Source organism: Aythya marila, assembly GCF_965140915.1.
Source record: "Aythya marila genome assembly, chromosome: 2".
Taxonomy (NCBI): domain Eukaryota; kingdom Metazoa; phylum Chordata; class Aves; order Anseriformes; family Anatidae; genus Aythya; species Aythya marila.
This window is the reverse complement of record NC_139043.1, coordinates 9,558,469-9,573,316: the sequence shown is the minus strand read 5'-3', so window position 1 is coordinate 9,573,316 and position 14,848 is coordinate 9,558,469. Positions and strand designations below refer to the sequence as shown.

Sequence of the window (14,848 nt, the reverse complement as noted above, 5' to 3'; positions counted from 1 at the left end):
TACATTCAACTATTTGGTTCTTCACAAGCAGTTTTTTTTGATTTATGTCAATTGCTACATGTAAAACAAATACAGGCGAACCCTGAAATATAACTACGTAAAACCAGGACAATTTAAATTAATCCAAGCTATTTGTCTTGCATGTTATACAGAATCATTGCCCTGTATTTTGGTGCATGGTACACTACTCTTGTTTACTTCTAAAATTAATCAAAACTAATTAAGTAAATGAAAAAGACAGCTAAATTCTGCTTAGTGGCATCATCAAAAGAACATCCTGATTTCCAAGCCGAGAGCTTATCACTTAGGACTGCATCATACGTCCAATTCTTCCTGTGCCTGTCAAATTACTGCTGAAATCAAAAGTGGGCCTGAATTTCCAGTACTCATAAAAGAAAACCGTGTTGTTTTGTTTTGTTTTACTATAAGCTTAAAACTTCCTCAAGAGTTGTCAAAAACGCAGAAACCCCGAGCAATACCACTTTCAGCTGATTTAATGTATGCATTACATTTCAATATAACACAAACAACTTGGCATATTTTTCACATAATCATTAACAACTTCTTGTTGATTAGAAGAAAAAGATATCTAGGAAAGCTTTCAAAGAGGTAGAGATGGAAACTTTAAAGCTAGAGAGAGGAAGCATGACAACATTAGAGAAAGTTAATGTGAATAAAGGAAAAATGAGAGACCTTCCCCTTCAAAAAAATCCCTGAAATATGCTGTCTACTCACAGCCTTTGCTATTGTCCAATCTGTTTGCTGCATCAGCACCTCTGACAATGACAATCAAATCTTCACAGTACCATTAATATCACTGCCAGGCTAATCACAAAAAGCATCATCAACACAACATCGCTGTTTGTTCTCTTTATGAGCTGTTTTGGCATTACTTAATTCCTCCATAATCTGCTGCAAACTCAAAGAAAAAGTGCAACACAATGACCAAAAAAGAAAAAAAAAAAAAAAAGAATAAACGTAGCTGTAATCACTCAGTGATATTCCAACAAAGGCTTCAAGAAAAATATACACAATTCCTTAAACTTCTGAAAGAACATTTCTATGAGGTGAGTTAGACCTTGCAGAAAGAATTGAGAATAACGAGTTCAAAGCCAAAGGGTGCATTATATTTAGAGCTATATGATTTATTCAAGGTGTAGAAGTCGAAATCCTCATTTGTATAGTTGACTTTAAAAGCAAACTAGAGGGATAAATCATTAATTTGCAATGTATAAGGTCAGTGTTTGCTGTTCCTGCATTAGTAACAATAAAGCTATTGTAATTCCTTAAATATATCAAAGCTACCCGAATTTAAAATGGAATTCCATCTATGACTCATAAAATGTAAATGCAGAGGTGTAATTTTTTACACAAGGCAGGTTTAAGCCTTTAGAGCATTTAATATACAAGGACTAATAAATGATAGCACTAAAAACTATGATCGCATCAGCTAAATGGATTATAAATTAAATTTCCATAATGTATGCAACCGAAATACAAATGTGGACATAAATCAAGGTATTTTCTAAACACAGGTTAATTACACAAATTCAAAACCTGTCTGTTTTTTATGCAAAATAATCCACTTAGCATTTTTCAAACTGGTCTTAAGTCTCAGCCACTTGCAACACTTGATCCTAGAAGCCTATCAATAATCCCTTGTCAGGAAAAAACAGCAATAGGTATATTGAAGAAACTTGTATGTTATTTTTCAAGTGTCTGTCTTTTATGAGTGTTTATTGCTAGAAATTGTGCCAAAATGATTTGAAATAAAAAGGATTAATTATAGTAGAAGCTTTTTAATATAAGTGAGTGCAGCTGCAATGCAATTAATGCAAATTGTGACGCTATCAGGAAAATAAATGCGAACAACATCACTGGCTATTTCTGTTTGCTGCCAAATAACTTCAGTAATTTACTACATTAAGAATCAATAAAAAAATAATGCTTTTCAAATGCATCACTATTAATCTTCAGGTGGTTCCAAAGAGAACATTTATAACTTCATCTAAAAACTATATAAGGCATTTTTAAATAAACTAAATTGGGCAACTTGAAAATATCTTTAATTACTACCACCCCTCTTAGCTAAGGGAGTGCAATATTGGAAACAAATCATTTTTGGAAACAGGACAAAGAGCAGTGTTTTAATTACTATAAAAGTCAGGCTAATCTAATGAAGTTTAATTAAAAAAAAACTCACTAAAACCGTGGTAAATGGAATTATGACAAACTTTTTTTTTTCTCTCCCCAAAGAGGTAACTTACACTATGACAGCCCCAGCACTGCGCAGAGCTGCTGAGATGTGCCCTGTACAACGGAGTGGCTGAATGAACTGAAACATTATCTGTCAGTTGGAATCTAACTTCCCAGTCAGCATGAAGTGATCCACCTACTTGCTGCTGCCACAAGATTCCTCACATTCCTGCCATCAGGAATCAGCTGATTCACCTGGGTTTGACTGCACCTTTCCTGGTCCTTCTGCAAGTGGGCATGATGTGAAGGTTTGCTTCCTGTCAGCTCAGAACTAGATCCAGCTCACAGCAATGGATGAAACCAGACCAAACAGCAGAGCATCTGTTTCGATGGCAGCACGACCACACAGCAGCCAGCTGCCTACGGGCTCTACCACCCTGCTGGGTACTTCTGGCACTGCAGCTAGCCCAATGCCCCTAAAGGGGAGATTGCCCCCTTCTCCTTTAGTGACCTGTTCTGGGGAGCTCTAAGCTACCCGATTATGAGTTTCCAACCCATTCAGCTCTCTCAACTGACCCTTCTGCAACATCACCATCCCAGAGGCACGAGCCCAGTGTGAGAGGCAGCTGGGGAAACATGACCACCTCTTATGGAGGTAGCCAGCTGTCGGGCTGACTTAGCTCCAGCATGAAGCTGCGCCCTTATAACATACTTACCCAGCACTGCTCTCCCCACAGAAGCAGTCCTTTTCTTCCCCAGCAGCCAACAAATGACATAGCTGATGGAAGAAACTGGCTTACTCATGGAGGGAGGTGACTTTGTTTGACTGTAAGTTCCTGTTCATACACTGCTTTAAGAGATCAAAGCCAGCAAGTTTAACCAACATCTATTTTGAAGCTAATCTTTTAGCAAATTTCAAGTGCTCTCACCCCTTGAAAAAGTTTCCTTTAACTCTTACGGTCATCACCTATGGGACCAGTGCCATTCTATGATGGATTCTGTGAGTTCTTGTTCCCAGCTTTCCTCTCTAACCAGCCCTTTTTTGATATTTTATTTTTTTTTTTTTTAATCTTGCCGTCCCATAAACTGCAGCTGACTACATAAAGAGAAAAATCCAGACAGGAAGCCATAAAGGGAACAACTGCTGGTCAAATATGACAGCAGATTTTGTTTCTAAGGGCTTGGAATATTCGCATTCCACTTTCATAAAGGTGAAACTCGCACATGGGAGCCTGTAGTAAGAAGCAGAGACAAGGCTGTATTCTGGGCCGCATCAAAAGAAGCGCAAATATCAGGGCAGGGAGGGGATTGTCCCTGCTCTGCTCTGCTCCTTTGAGACCCCACCTGGAGCCCTGTGCTCAACTCTGGGGCCCCCAGCACCAGAAGGACAGGGACCTGTTGGGGTGGGTCCAGAGGAAGCCACAAGGATGCTCAAAGGGCTGGAGCAGCTCTGCTGTGAAGACAGACTGAGAGAGTTGAGGTTGTTCAGCCTAGAGAGGAGAAGGCTCCAGGGAGACCTTACAGAAGCCTTCTGATATCAAAAGGTGGCTACAGGAGAACTGGGGAAGGACTCTGTGTCACGGAGTGTGGTGACAGAACAAGAGGGAATGACTTTAAACTAAAAGAGGGTAGGTTTAAACTAGATATTTGGAAGAAATTCTTTACTGAGGGCAGTGAGGCCCTGGCCCAGGCTGCCCAGAGGAGCTGTGGCTGCCCCATCCCTGGCAGTGCCCAAGGCCAGGCTGGATGGGGCTGGGGGCAGCCTGGGCTGCTGGGAGGGGGCCCTGCCCATGGCAGGGGGTGGGATTAGGCAGGCTTTAAGGTCCCAGCCAACCTCCAACACACTACATGATTCTACGTCCCTAACAAGAGCAATTGCACAAGCAACGCAGTGCTCCTAGGTGACACATTCCCTGCTGCTAAAAGGCTGTGTCTGCTGAAAGGGCCAACCTGGATTTCCCAGCACTCATTTTTATTCACAGAGGCTAGGGATGCTCTTTAGGCAAAGTTATGACATCTCTAGGTAACCATTAAAATAACTTAAAAGCTTCCGAAACAAAAGGTTTTCAAATCTGCCTGTTTTTAGCAACATTTTTATATGATTTTATTTATTTCTTTTATAAAATTCTATAAAACTTGTATTTTATATTTATATACTCTTGACCCCATATTTTCCCCCACTTTCTCTAGATGCCTCACTAGTTTTTTTTGTCTGTTTTTGTTTAAACTGAATAGCTTAAAGAAGGTTTCTCCTGGTTAAATGGAAGAAGTAATTTTTAGTTAAAGGAACTTCACGTGCTCTCTTTCCTCTCTGTGTGGAGTCCAATAGAAGACACCAGATTAAAAACCAAACAAAATAACAAAGCCTCCTGTGGTCAGTAGGTTTTGACTTCATACACAAACCACACATTCTGCAGGCTGTTGGTTCTCTTTTAAATAATAATAGCTCGTTACAATAAAGCATCTAAATAGTGCCTCGCTCAATTAAAACTGATTGCAACATGGGCCAGCTACAAAACCCTTGATGCCATTCAGCAACACAGATCAGAACTCGGTAATCTAAACTGAAAAATAACTCCATTCAGATACCTAAACATATCCTGAATGCGTTCATTAACCATCTGCGGTGTGGGGGAACAGGGATGGTTAAGGCAAGCAGCTTTGAGCACACAAACGTGCAGTTAGCAGCTTTATGTTATGGAAGAAAGATCTCAGCTGGAAGGACAGCTGCACGCACTACCTGGTAAGACAGGGAGCAAAATGAAACGTGCAGTCCTTGGGGCAAGTAGGACTTCGTCTTGTTTTCAACAGGAATAACATCTGACTGGGACGGTGGCAGCTCCCGCAGTTATGGTCTAAGCACTGCGTGGTCACAAGGTGCTGTTCAGGGATGTCTCAAAGGTTTAAGACAGGGCTCTTCAAAAGGAAAAGAACTTGCCTCTTGTTTTAGAAGTGGACGAATTTCAACTAGTCATTTCTGACAGATGTGAAGACAAATTCGCATTATACAGCAGAGGTTACACAAGCATTACAAGATGCTTAATAAGGTTGCTATTGTGTAAACAACTTCACAGACGAACCAACTAAACCTTCCCACGTGAGAGGCAGCTTTATTGCCTTTACTTACGCTTTCAGATCTATATTTAGTTCTCTCATTTATTATTTCAACTACATTCTTTCTTAAGAAAACTAATTAGTCATTGTTCCTACCTTCCATTAATCTTTCACAGCTCAGAACCGTATATTAAAACCTAAACAATGCTAAAGTCATATCATTAGAAAGATATAGGGGTAACAGGTTGAGGCAGTAAATGACTGGGCTTAAATTCAGTTATTTCCCTAATCAGCCCCCAAGACCGTAACCCCTTCTATTTCAGTCATTTTCAACAGTTACTATTAAATAATACTTAGCACTTACTGAGTGCAATAGATCTTCAAAGCTATACAGAACCATTAATAAAAATGATAGAAAAATAGCAAAACCATTAGAACTTCCTTCTACCACATTATTTATATTCTAGATATATTTCACCTTACTCAAAAACCCTTTGAGGCCACCAGGGCCTTTTCTACTCTAATGAGAAAGATAAAATGAAAAATATGTTACATGAAAATTAACATACACCTGCAGTTTAGAAGCACTTTCAAAGCCAGCGTATAGTAGTTTGAAGATAAAGTAACGTCTTATGGATAATGTGCTTTAAATTGAGCAAAATCAAATTGATATCTTTCCTAACAGCAATATGGGAAATAAAATTAATTAAATCAAATGCATGTCACAGAGCAGTATGACTACTACAGGGTAGCTTTAAGTCATTTTCTCTGTTCTCTGAGCTCTACAATTGAACCATTTGTATCCTATTAGTAATGGATAATCTGGCACAATATCTCCCCTACATGACTCTGAAAACACACATTGCAGTTCTTACTCAAATACAGGATGCCTTTTCTGTTTTTAAAAAAGTAGAAGACCAAAATTCTACAGCTAGATGCATATAGTTAGGCTTCTGAGAAAGCTCTGTTCACATCCCTTTCAGCAGTGCTAACACCCTCACCTTTTAAAGCATTTTTTCGGAAGCAACTAAAGCCACGTGTAAATTGGTATTACTTTTGATTTCTCACTCGCTGGGAATCTGAAGTTGGGTAAGTCCAAGTCATAGAAGCTCCAGTGATTTGGGGTAACAAAGATTCAGATGCAAGTCAGCCTGTCAAATTTGCTGTAGTCAGTGTAAATATTCAGAATTGATTACAGGCATTAGATAAGCAGACAGCAAACTCATGACTGACTCATGAGCACATTACCATAAAAAAGTAGGGATACATTTCCAAAAACACTACTGGAGTGTATCAAGCATGCTACAATAGACACATATAGAAGTATCAAGCACCCAAAACAGAATCACAGAATTTCTAGGTTGGAAGAAACCTCAAGATCATCGAGTCCAACCTCTGACCTAACGCTAACAATCCCCACTAAACCATATCCCTAAGCTCTACGTCTAAACGTCTTTTGAAGACCTCCAGGGATGGTGACTCCACCACTTCCCTGGGCAGCCTGTTCCAGTGCCTCACAACCCTTTCAGTGAAGAAGTTCTTCCTAACATCTAACCTAAAACTCCCCTGGCTCAACTTAAGCCCATTCCCCCTCGTCCTGTCACCAGGCACGTGGGAGAACAGGCCAACCCCCACCTCGCTACAGCCTCCCTTGAGGTACCTAAAAAGAGCAATAAGGTCACCCCTGAGCCTCCTCTTCTCCAGGCTGAACAAGCCCAGCTCCCTCAGCCGCTCCTCGTAGGAGCCTTGGAAATGCTGGTAATGCTTGGAAATGCTGGTACTTGCATAAAACCATAATTGCATCAGACTGTTTTTTACAGGACCAGTTACCTCTATAATTTATACCATGTACACGATACAAACTGCTATCAGTATCATTTGGGAGTTTCTGAGGGGTGCGAGAAGGAAGGGTTATGGTTATAGGTACCTGGGTAACTGACAATTATCATACACTACTGAAGTTCTGTGTCTCAATTTTAAACACAATTTAATAAGAATTGAACATAGGAGGAAGCCAAATCCTCCATATTTAAATTCTAATCTCCTAAAACACTTGCTACTATGCAACTAACCTCTGGATATGCCTCTAGGATAAATCTGTACTGTAACAGCAGCGGAACTCATCATTTTTAAAGAGAGCTCAAATAGAATAATTTCAGTAAGTATTCCAAACCTAATTGATTTAAATGGACATAGGTGTTCCCAACTGTGAAAAAAGATCAGGATACCATTACCACACACTCTAGCTGTTTATTTATTCCCTGTCTAGGAACCTGATTTAGAGGCAATAAAATGCAATCAGTACACAAACCAGAAGCAGGAATCATCTGCTAATGGAACTTTTAATTGAGGAGTGACCACTGACATGAGGTAATTCTTTCCATGCAGAACTCCTTGCAGAGACCTCTATGCACTTTATCACAGTAAACAATCACTAACATATGCATTAAAGAAAATTTAAATACATTATGACCCAATAAATATCACAATCAATCAATACACACTTTTCCTTCCTGAAGATTTAGAGTTAAATACTGCATTTCAGTAGTCTTTTAGCGCTAGACATATATTTACAAGGCTAGTACTAACATAGCTATCTGTAATCAGAAGATAATCGTTATGTTAAATTAACAAGTACACAAAGGAATTGTCAGGCTGACAACAGTGCAGAAAACACACTCAGAATAGCTTAAATCGACATTCGTAAGGAAATAACTTCCAGAATGTATTAACTTTACTCTTGCAATTTTATTTCTGCACTATAAATGCATACTTAAAAGAGCAAGCAGCTTCCCATGGTAAACTCCTGTTTTGAGCATTTGAGATGATTCAGAATTTTTGGAGCCTAATGATCAGCTTGCTTTTAAGCAAAATGCTGAGTCCACAAAATCATTTGCAGGATGACTGAAATGAATCAAACAAAAAGTTCTGTACAAATTACTTCCTTCTTTATATCATTATCACTAATTCCATACCTACATTCCTCGGTACTAGTAGTATAAATTGTGGCTGCAGCACAAATCAATTAGAGTGGACTGATTTAAGCCAAGCCAAAGCAGATCTTAATTAAATGGACAATAAGCAAAGGGAGGCGTAGACTAAAATAAGAAAAAAAAAAAGAACAGGGAAACAAAAACAAAACAGCTAGAGAAAACGAGGAAGAGTAACAGTGCAATGCCTGATGCACCATCCTACCAAGTATTTAAATCTATGATACCCAGTTCTTCTCAGTGTAGTTTTCTTGCTTTTGTTTCTCCACATACTTTTAGTTTGAAAAGGCCACAAATATGTTATTGGAAACATTTGCTTGGATGTTTCAGCTCTGTACATAGATTTGAGAGTTTAGGATCTGATCTAGATCTGGCAGTGAAAAGGCTCCCATTGATTCAATCTATTTTAGACAAGGGCTCAGGATGATTAAGAACTACTTTAGTTTTTCTGCAAAATGGATACTGTAGACACCAGTAATCTTCAAATTGTACATTCTAGCCAGGAAGAATATTTTGCATAACAAATGAAATAATCACAGATCTATTCAAAGTTGAGAACTGTAACCCCTGGCACACACATACAGAAAAATAATCTAATAAATGATTAACATTCCACATTCAGGTTCTGCCGTTAAATAATTAAATTTGTTTGAACTAATTTTACCCTAAGTTTTTAAGTAATTAATTTTACTAAGATACATTTTATAGCATTTTCAATCGTGTGATTGTAATAACACATAGGTATATGCACAGAACAGTCCATTGTATCTTAAATCAGTATAACAAGTCACAAAAAGTCAGAAATAAACAACTCTACCATTCATCAGTGTAATATCTATCAGGCCACACAACTTACTGACCTTCCATATAACATGCTAAAACTTGAAAACTTTTTTTTTTTTAGTCCCTCATGCTTCTTGTACTATCACAGTTCTTTATTCAGTTCCACAAAGTAAGGACTGTGCTCAACACAACAGCAACAACCTACCACCACATTTTGTTCTTTATGCTACCTTCCCAAACATTTAAGGCAAAGGCTAACTTTTGACAACATAGTTCTAAACCTTGTCAGAAGTCCATTTCAAGGACTACAGATTGTATTGCTTCGGAAAAGAGATTTAATATTATATTTCAAAGGTAGTATATATATTCATCAGCAGCATGAACGCATCACTCACTAGTGCTCTTCAACAGAGAATAAAACTGGAGATGGCTGGATTCACATAACCGATGGCATCGAGTGTGTTAAACAAAAATCTCTAGTGTCAGAAAGATATTTTCCTAAAGGAGCAAAGACATTCATTGGAGAACATGAACTTGCTGGTTCTTGCAGCCATTATGTCCAGAAGGAAGAAGAGGAAACCATGGAAGTGATCACTCTGATCTTTCTACCGACTTCCTGACTTATTCTGATGTAATGCTATTCCTATGTAATGCTAATACATCATGAAACACAGACAATTCTTACGATGTGAAATGTAAGCTGGGATAGGAGCAAGACAATACTGTATATCAAACTGAGCTTAGGTCTGAACACACTGAAGTTCAGACTGCAATTCTGCATCTGCCACTGTTTTCCTGATCACTGCTTCTATTGAAATGGTTGACCAGTGCTTCCCCCTTTCTGGATTTTCAGCAGATATTCAAAACTCAGCCAGGAGAAAATCCTTCCTTCAGATTCTCAGGTGTTGTTTCCAAACTTCCCTTCTCCGGCCATGCTGCTACAAGCTTGGGCTGCCTGCCAACAAAACTTCAGCATTCTAGTGAGCCAAGCCCACTGCGCTGCCAGAGCTGCAGCAGCAAAGTCTACATGAGGAAAGGTTTTTGGTGCTGACATAACTACTGCCTGTGGAAAGGCAGCGAGCCAGGCCAGGTGCTGACCACAGCCCAGTGCTACCTAGGGTACAAACAAAAGAACTGCCATGTCCCATCCACACCCCTGGGACTCTCTACATGGGAGAAGTCCTCGCTTTCCAGAAAGGACAAGCAGAATTTGGGCCCAGAACACCTCTGTCTGAACATCCCTGACTGCCCATGACACCTCTCAGGGTTCATAAAGTCACTCCTGTCCTTTCAGCAAGGGAAACTAAAGTTTCAAACCCCTCCGGTGGAGGAGGACTGCTATGTGAGGTGTGCGTGGTAAGCTGAGCTTTTACATTTAAGAAAGAGGAAATAACTTAAAAGGCACCGATGTTAAAATAATATTTACATTACAGAGCAAAGTCATTCAAAGTTGAGAAATGTAAACTTTGCAATTGTTTGATTAGCTGTTGTTTAAGCAAACTCATTTCTTTCGATTTTTTAAGAATGGCTTCAGACAACATAGGTGATTACACGATCACGTGGCATTATCTTTACGAGACCTTTTGCTCATTCAGCGATCAGTAAAAGTTGCATGGACAGGCTCGCAGTTTGTAATGTATTCAGTTCCATTTCTTCTCTAATTACAAAAATACAACCTAAGCAGTTAGTAATTCAGCAAGGGTTAAAGTAATTTTTAGATGCACCATTTTCATATGCACAATTTTTAAATATTCCAATGCTGGTCAACTCACGTAGAAGATGCCAAGCTGTTAGAAACTTCCCCATGAGAAGAAATGCCGAATTACCTGCAAGTCTATGGTACTGAAAATTAAATGCACTTGGATATTAGTATGAAGTGGTTACCAAGAGACAGAGAAATTATTGTATTTTAATGTATTTGTTTTCTGGTAACATTGAAACTTCTTGAATTTTTGGTGGCAGCACTCTTTACACACTGGTTTCCACAAATAAGAAATTGCTGTGGATGCCTGATTGCTTCCTTTGCATTCTATCTATTTTGTTTACAAAGGGGCTTTTAATAGCCTATACTGCTCTCAAATAACCCTGTGCAAAGCACAAAATGGGCACATTTTTGAAAACGGGTGAGTGAGTATTCAATAACTTAACCAAGACCACAATACTGACAGGTTTTGAATCGTATGGTCGTGCCTTATCTTTCTGTTTAATTCATCAAGCTTCTACATACACCACTAAAAAGGTGTCTGCGCACCTGGGCAAGGGTAATTATTAAATAACGCTGTCAGTTCTTACCTTATGTAAACATTCTGCAAATACAAAAACAATTTATGCCTTCAAAATGTTAAATAATAGATCCTCTGATTTTAAAATGACAAAACCAAAACTGTACTTGAAGCACTCTACAAGAGATAAAATACATTTTGCAACTTCTGTCTTTATGCTAAGATTTGAAAATCAATTACAGAAGAAAATTGTTACTTTGGCAGAGGAAACTAAAGACTCAGAACTCAGCCCTCCCCTGTTCCTAAATAAACCCCAAACATTTTTGGAGTGATGCAATTTCTCTATGACACCACAGCAGCAGTCACTTCCCTACTCCAAAAACCTATAAATACAGAAAAAAATGAAACCTTGAATATGTAAAATTGATTATAATCACAAACTTCTATTATATTAGTACTGAATACATTTTCCATTAAGAGCAGGAGTATTCTTCAAAGATAAATTTGTAGAAATGACTGATTTGGAATTTTCATTATTTTACAAGACTGGCTGTTGTAACAGAATGCATTAACACGGAATTTGCCTACAAAGTGGCAGTTCAATCTAAATCTGGCAGCCATAAAAAACAGGGATCTGTCTCAGATTTGTCAACATCCTCTTAAACTGCTTCCAGCTAGTTTAAAATAAGGACGTCCGACTGTATGTTAAATCTCTCAGCAAGTCAACAAAACGTTATGTTCCAGAATACGTAATGCAGCTAAATAAGACTATGTTTTAAATATGCTCCATTTTACATAGCTGAATAGCCATCAATACTTTTTTTTTTTTTTCTGAAATGGAACTTGTATTCCAAACTTTGCTTCAAAACTATTAGGTTTAAAAAATAGTTTCAAGGACTTGAGAAGAAACATCCTTAATTCTTAATTGACCATAAACAAACAAACAGAATGTAATAAATGTTTAACAGTTTATTAAAAAAAAAATCTAATTCAAGAGGGGACTATTAGTAATTGAATGTCCATAACAGCTAAAGAGCAAGCACTAAAACTTCAGAAAGATGCAATACGTATGAAAAACCAAGCAGAATTAGCGGAGCAATTTTTAAAAGGCTCATAAATATTGTAGATGCTCATAGCAAATTTTAAATGCTGCAAGAACTGTACCTCATACAACAAGAAACTGTTTGGTTCTGTAATCAATTTCAGAGATCACAAATTTTGAAAATCTAACTCTAATCAAACTCCAAAAAGTCCCATATTAAAAACACCATAAACAGAGCAGTGCTATAGGCTTCAAGAAACTTAACTGTAAGTAAGAGGATAAACAGAGACAGACATACACACACTTCACTCAAATGGTAGTTAGGGTATGTCAGTTCCTCTACACTCCAAACTTACTGAAATGAATGAGAAGTTTGGGTAAGATCTAGAAATAATTCAGATCCAACATCTGATGGTTATTTTTCCTCGTCTAGAAAAATCACTATGTATGCCATCTACCCCCATCTAAAAACATTTACTGAATAATTTCAGTAGTATAATAGCTTTATATTATACAACACTTTTTTTTTTTTTTTTTTTTTTTTTTTTTTTTTACCTTTCCAAGCATTCTTCCAAGAAAGTAGTAATGTCGGGCGTAAGAGTCTCCAACAAGCATCTGTGCAGCAGGGTTGGGATAAAGAAGTCCCTCATTGGTGGTTTTAAAAAATCCCTGGTTAGGGTTAAATCCCGATTTAAGCAGTTCATTCAAAAATTCTCTGAAAATTCCACCACCATCAATACCAGCTTCATCAAGACCATGTGCATTAAGCAAGTGAACACGAATGCGCTTTTTTAGGTCAGGTTCTGCAGAGGAAGGAGAAAGAGAGACTCAAATGTAACTGTCTACTTGAATTTAACTTGGATAAAAGCACATGTAACTATGGACTCAAAACATACCTATGCTAATTGTATATAAAAATATTGAACTAGTAAATAGCACTGTTGGAAAAAATCTATTACTGGCTTGAATTTTGGGATATTCAGCATGTAAAGCTCATTTTGCACAAGGGGTCCTGTTGTGAGAGACCTCAAAGGATACGATTGGAAAGATGCTAGTAGAGGGAAGAAAAATCTTACAAAATATGTTAATAAGCCCAAGATTTATTTGAAAATTCTATTTATAAAACATTAATGCAAGGTTCACCTTTCTTCTGTCTGAAGGACCATCAGTAAGCACTACATTCTCTTAAAGGGGCTGACTGTTGAGCAACACCTTAAATAATTCTCTTTGACATGCAGATAAATATTCAGCCCTTTCTTTAGATTACTGTCCTGCCTGCTCTCTGAAATAACTGCTTGCCCCTGGAAAGAGCAACGTGAGCACCAACAGCAAGGCTGGGGAGCTTGTGGTCCTTAGCCAGCAAGCATCAAGATGTTAGCTCCACTCACTCCTCTTGTGAAAATCTCATCTTAAATTCCAGCTGCCATCTATAATTTCTCTGTTGGAAATATGAAGTTATTTGAGGATGTGGAGGCATCAGCAAGACAGGCAAAAGATGTGTTCTGAGTATTATTTTTTTTTCTCCTAAGTCACTGAAAATTCTCTCAGAATTATTCTCACAGAAGTCCCAGAGCAAGCAATGTTCAGTCCTTGAATTATACACAGACCTGGGAAAATGGTCCTTTTTGCTCACTTCACTGAAGGCTTCCAAAGACCAAAAACACAGCTTTTATCTCAAACCTTCCATTGACTACACCTGCTTCCTGGCAAAGCAACCAATACCGAAGGAGGATCAATAAAGCCTTCTACTGCTTGATTCCACGTACAACAAATGCATGTGCTATGGATGGACAGCTAATGTCCACGAAAATCTGCAACACCTTGTAGCAACAGCGTCTCCCCAGAACCACCTAGTGTCTTGCCTGCACTCTCCCACTAGTGATTGCCTCTGGATCTACCAGGAATTTTCCAGTCTTTCCACAGGTTACAAACTGAGCTGGATTTTAAAAATTACCTATTAGTTCTTTGCTGAAGTGAACTGCTCTGCTGCACAGAAATTCTGCTGGCTGGAAATACAGGATAGCCATTTTTAGATATAGGCATTGCAAAAGGTTCAGAATCTCATCACCATTCACAGCAAGACAACAGAGTATGACTGCACTGGCAAGAGAGAGTCTCAAGTAAACAGGCATTCCCTACCTGGAGACCTATGAGATTAGCCACTGACGTTAAAACTCTTTTATATCGAAGTGTTTTATACATTTAAATATTGTGGGTTTTGGAGCCTGATGAAGAAAATCAATTGTCTGCTCCTCCATGTACTGAGGACCAGATTTATACCAAGAAAATTAGCCCTAAAACAAATTCACGTACCAAAACAGGTGAAAAGCTAGAGAAAGACACTCCCCCCCAAGTTAGTGCAATCTCAGAACAAAAGATTTTAGTTTTATAACCCATACAGCCACAATGCAACCGAACCATTATCTGTGGTCCACTAGGGGCTATTATGGAATGTCCTGAAAATTCCAGTACAGAAAAGGAAAAAAAAGGAAGAAAGGAAAAAGAAATGCTTGCACATTATTAAGCATATGACAACCAACCAAATGAAAACACAAACCCAC

General features: G+C 38.3%; 1 protein-coding gene across 1 annotated transcript in view; it reads right to left on the bottom strand.

Annotated features, from left to right (window-relative positions):
• UBE3C (ubiquitin protein ligase E3C) overlaps positions 1-14,848 on the bottom strand; it is a 76,558-nt gene that overhangs the window by 16,959 nt on the left and 44,751 nt on the right. The window contains exon 18 of the mRNA XM_082753235.1: positions 12,843-13,090. Within this exon, the coding sequence (XP_082609361.1) occupies positions 12,843-13,090 (248 nt within the window). The remainder of the gene's footprint in view (positions 1-12,842; positions 13,091-14,848) is intronic.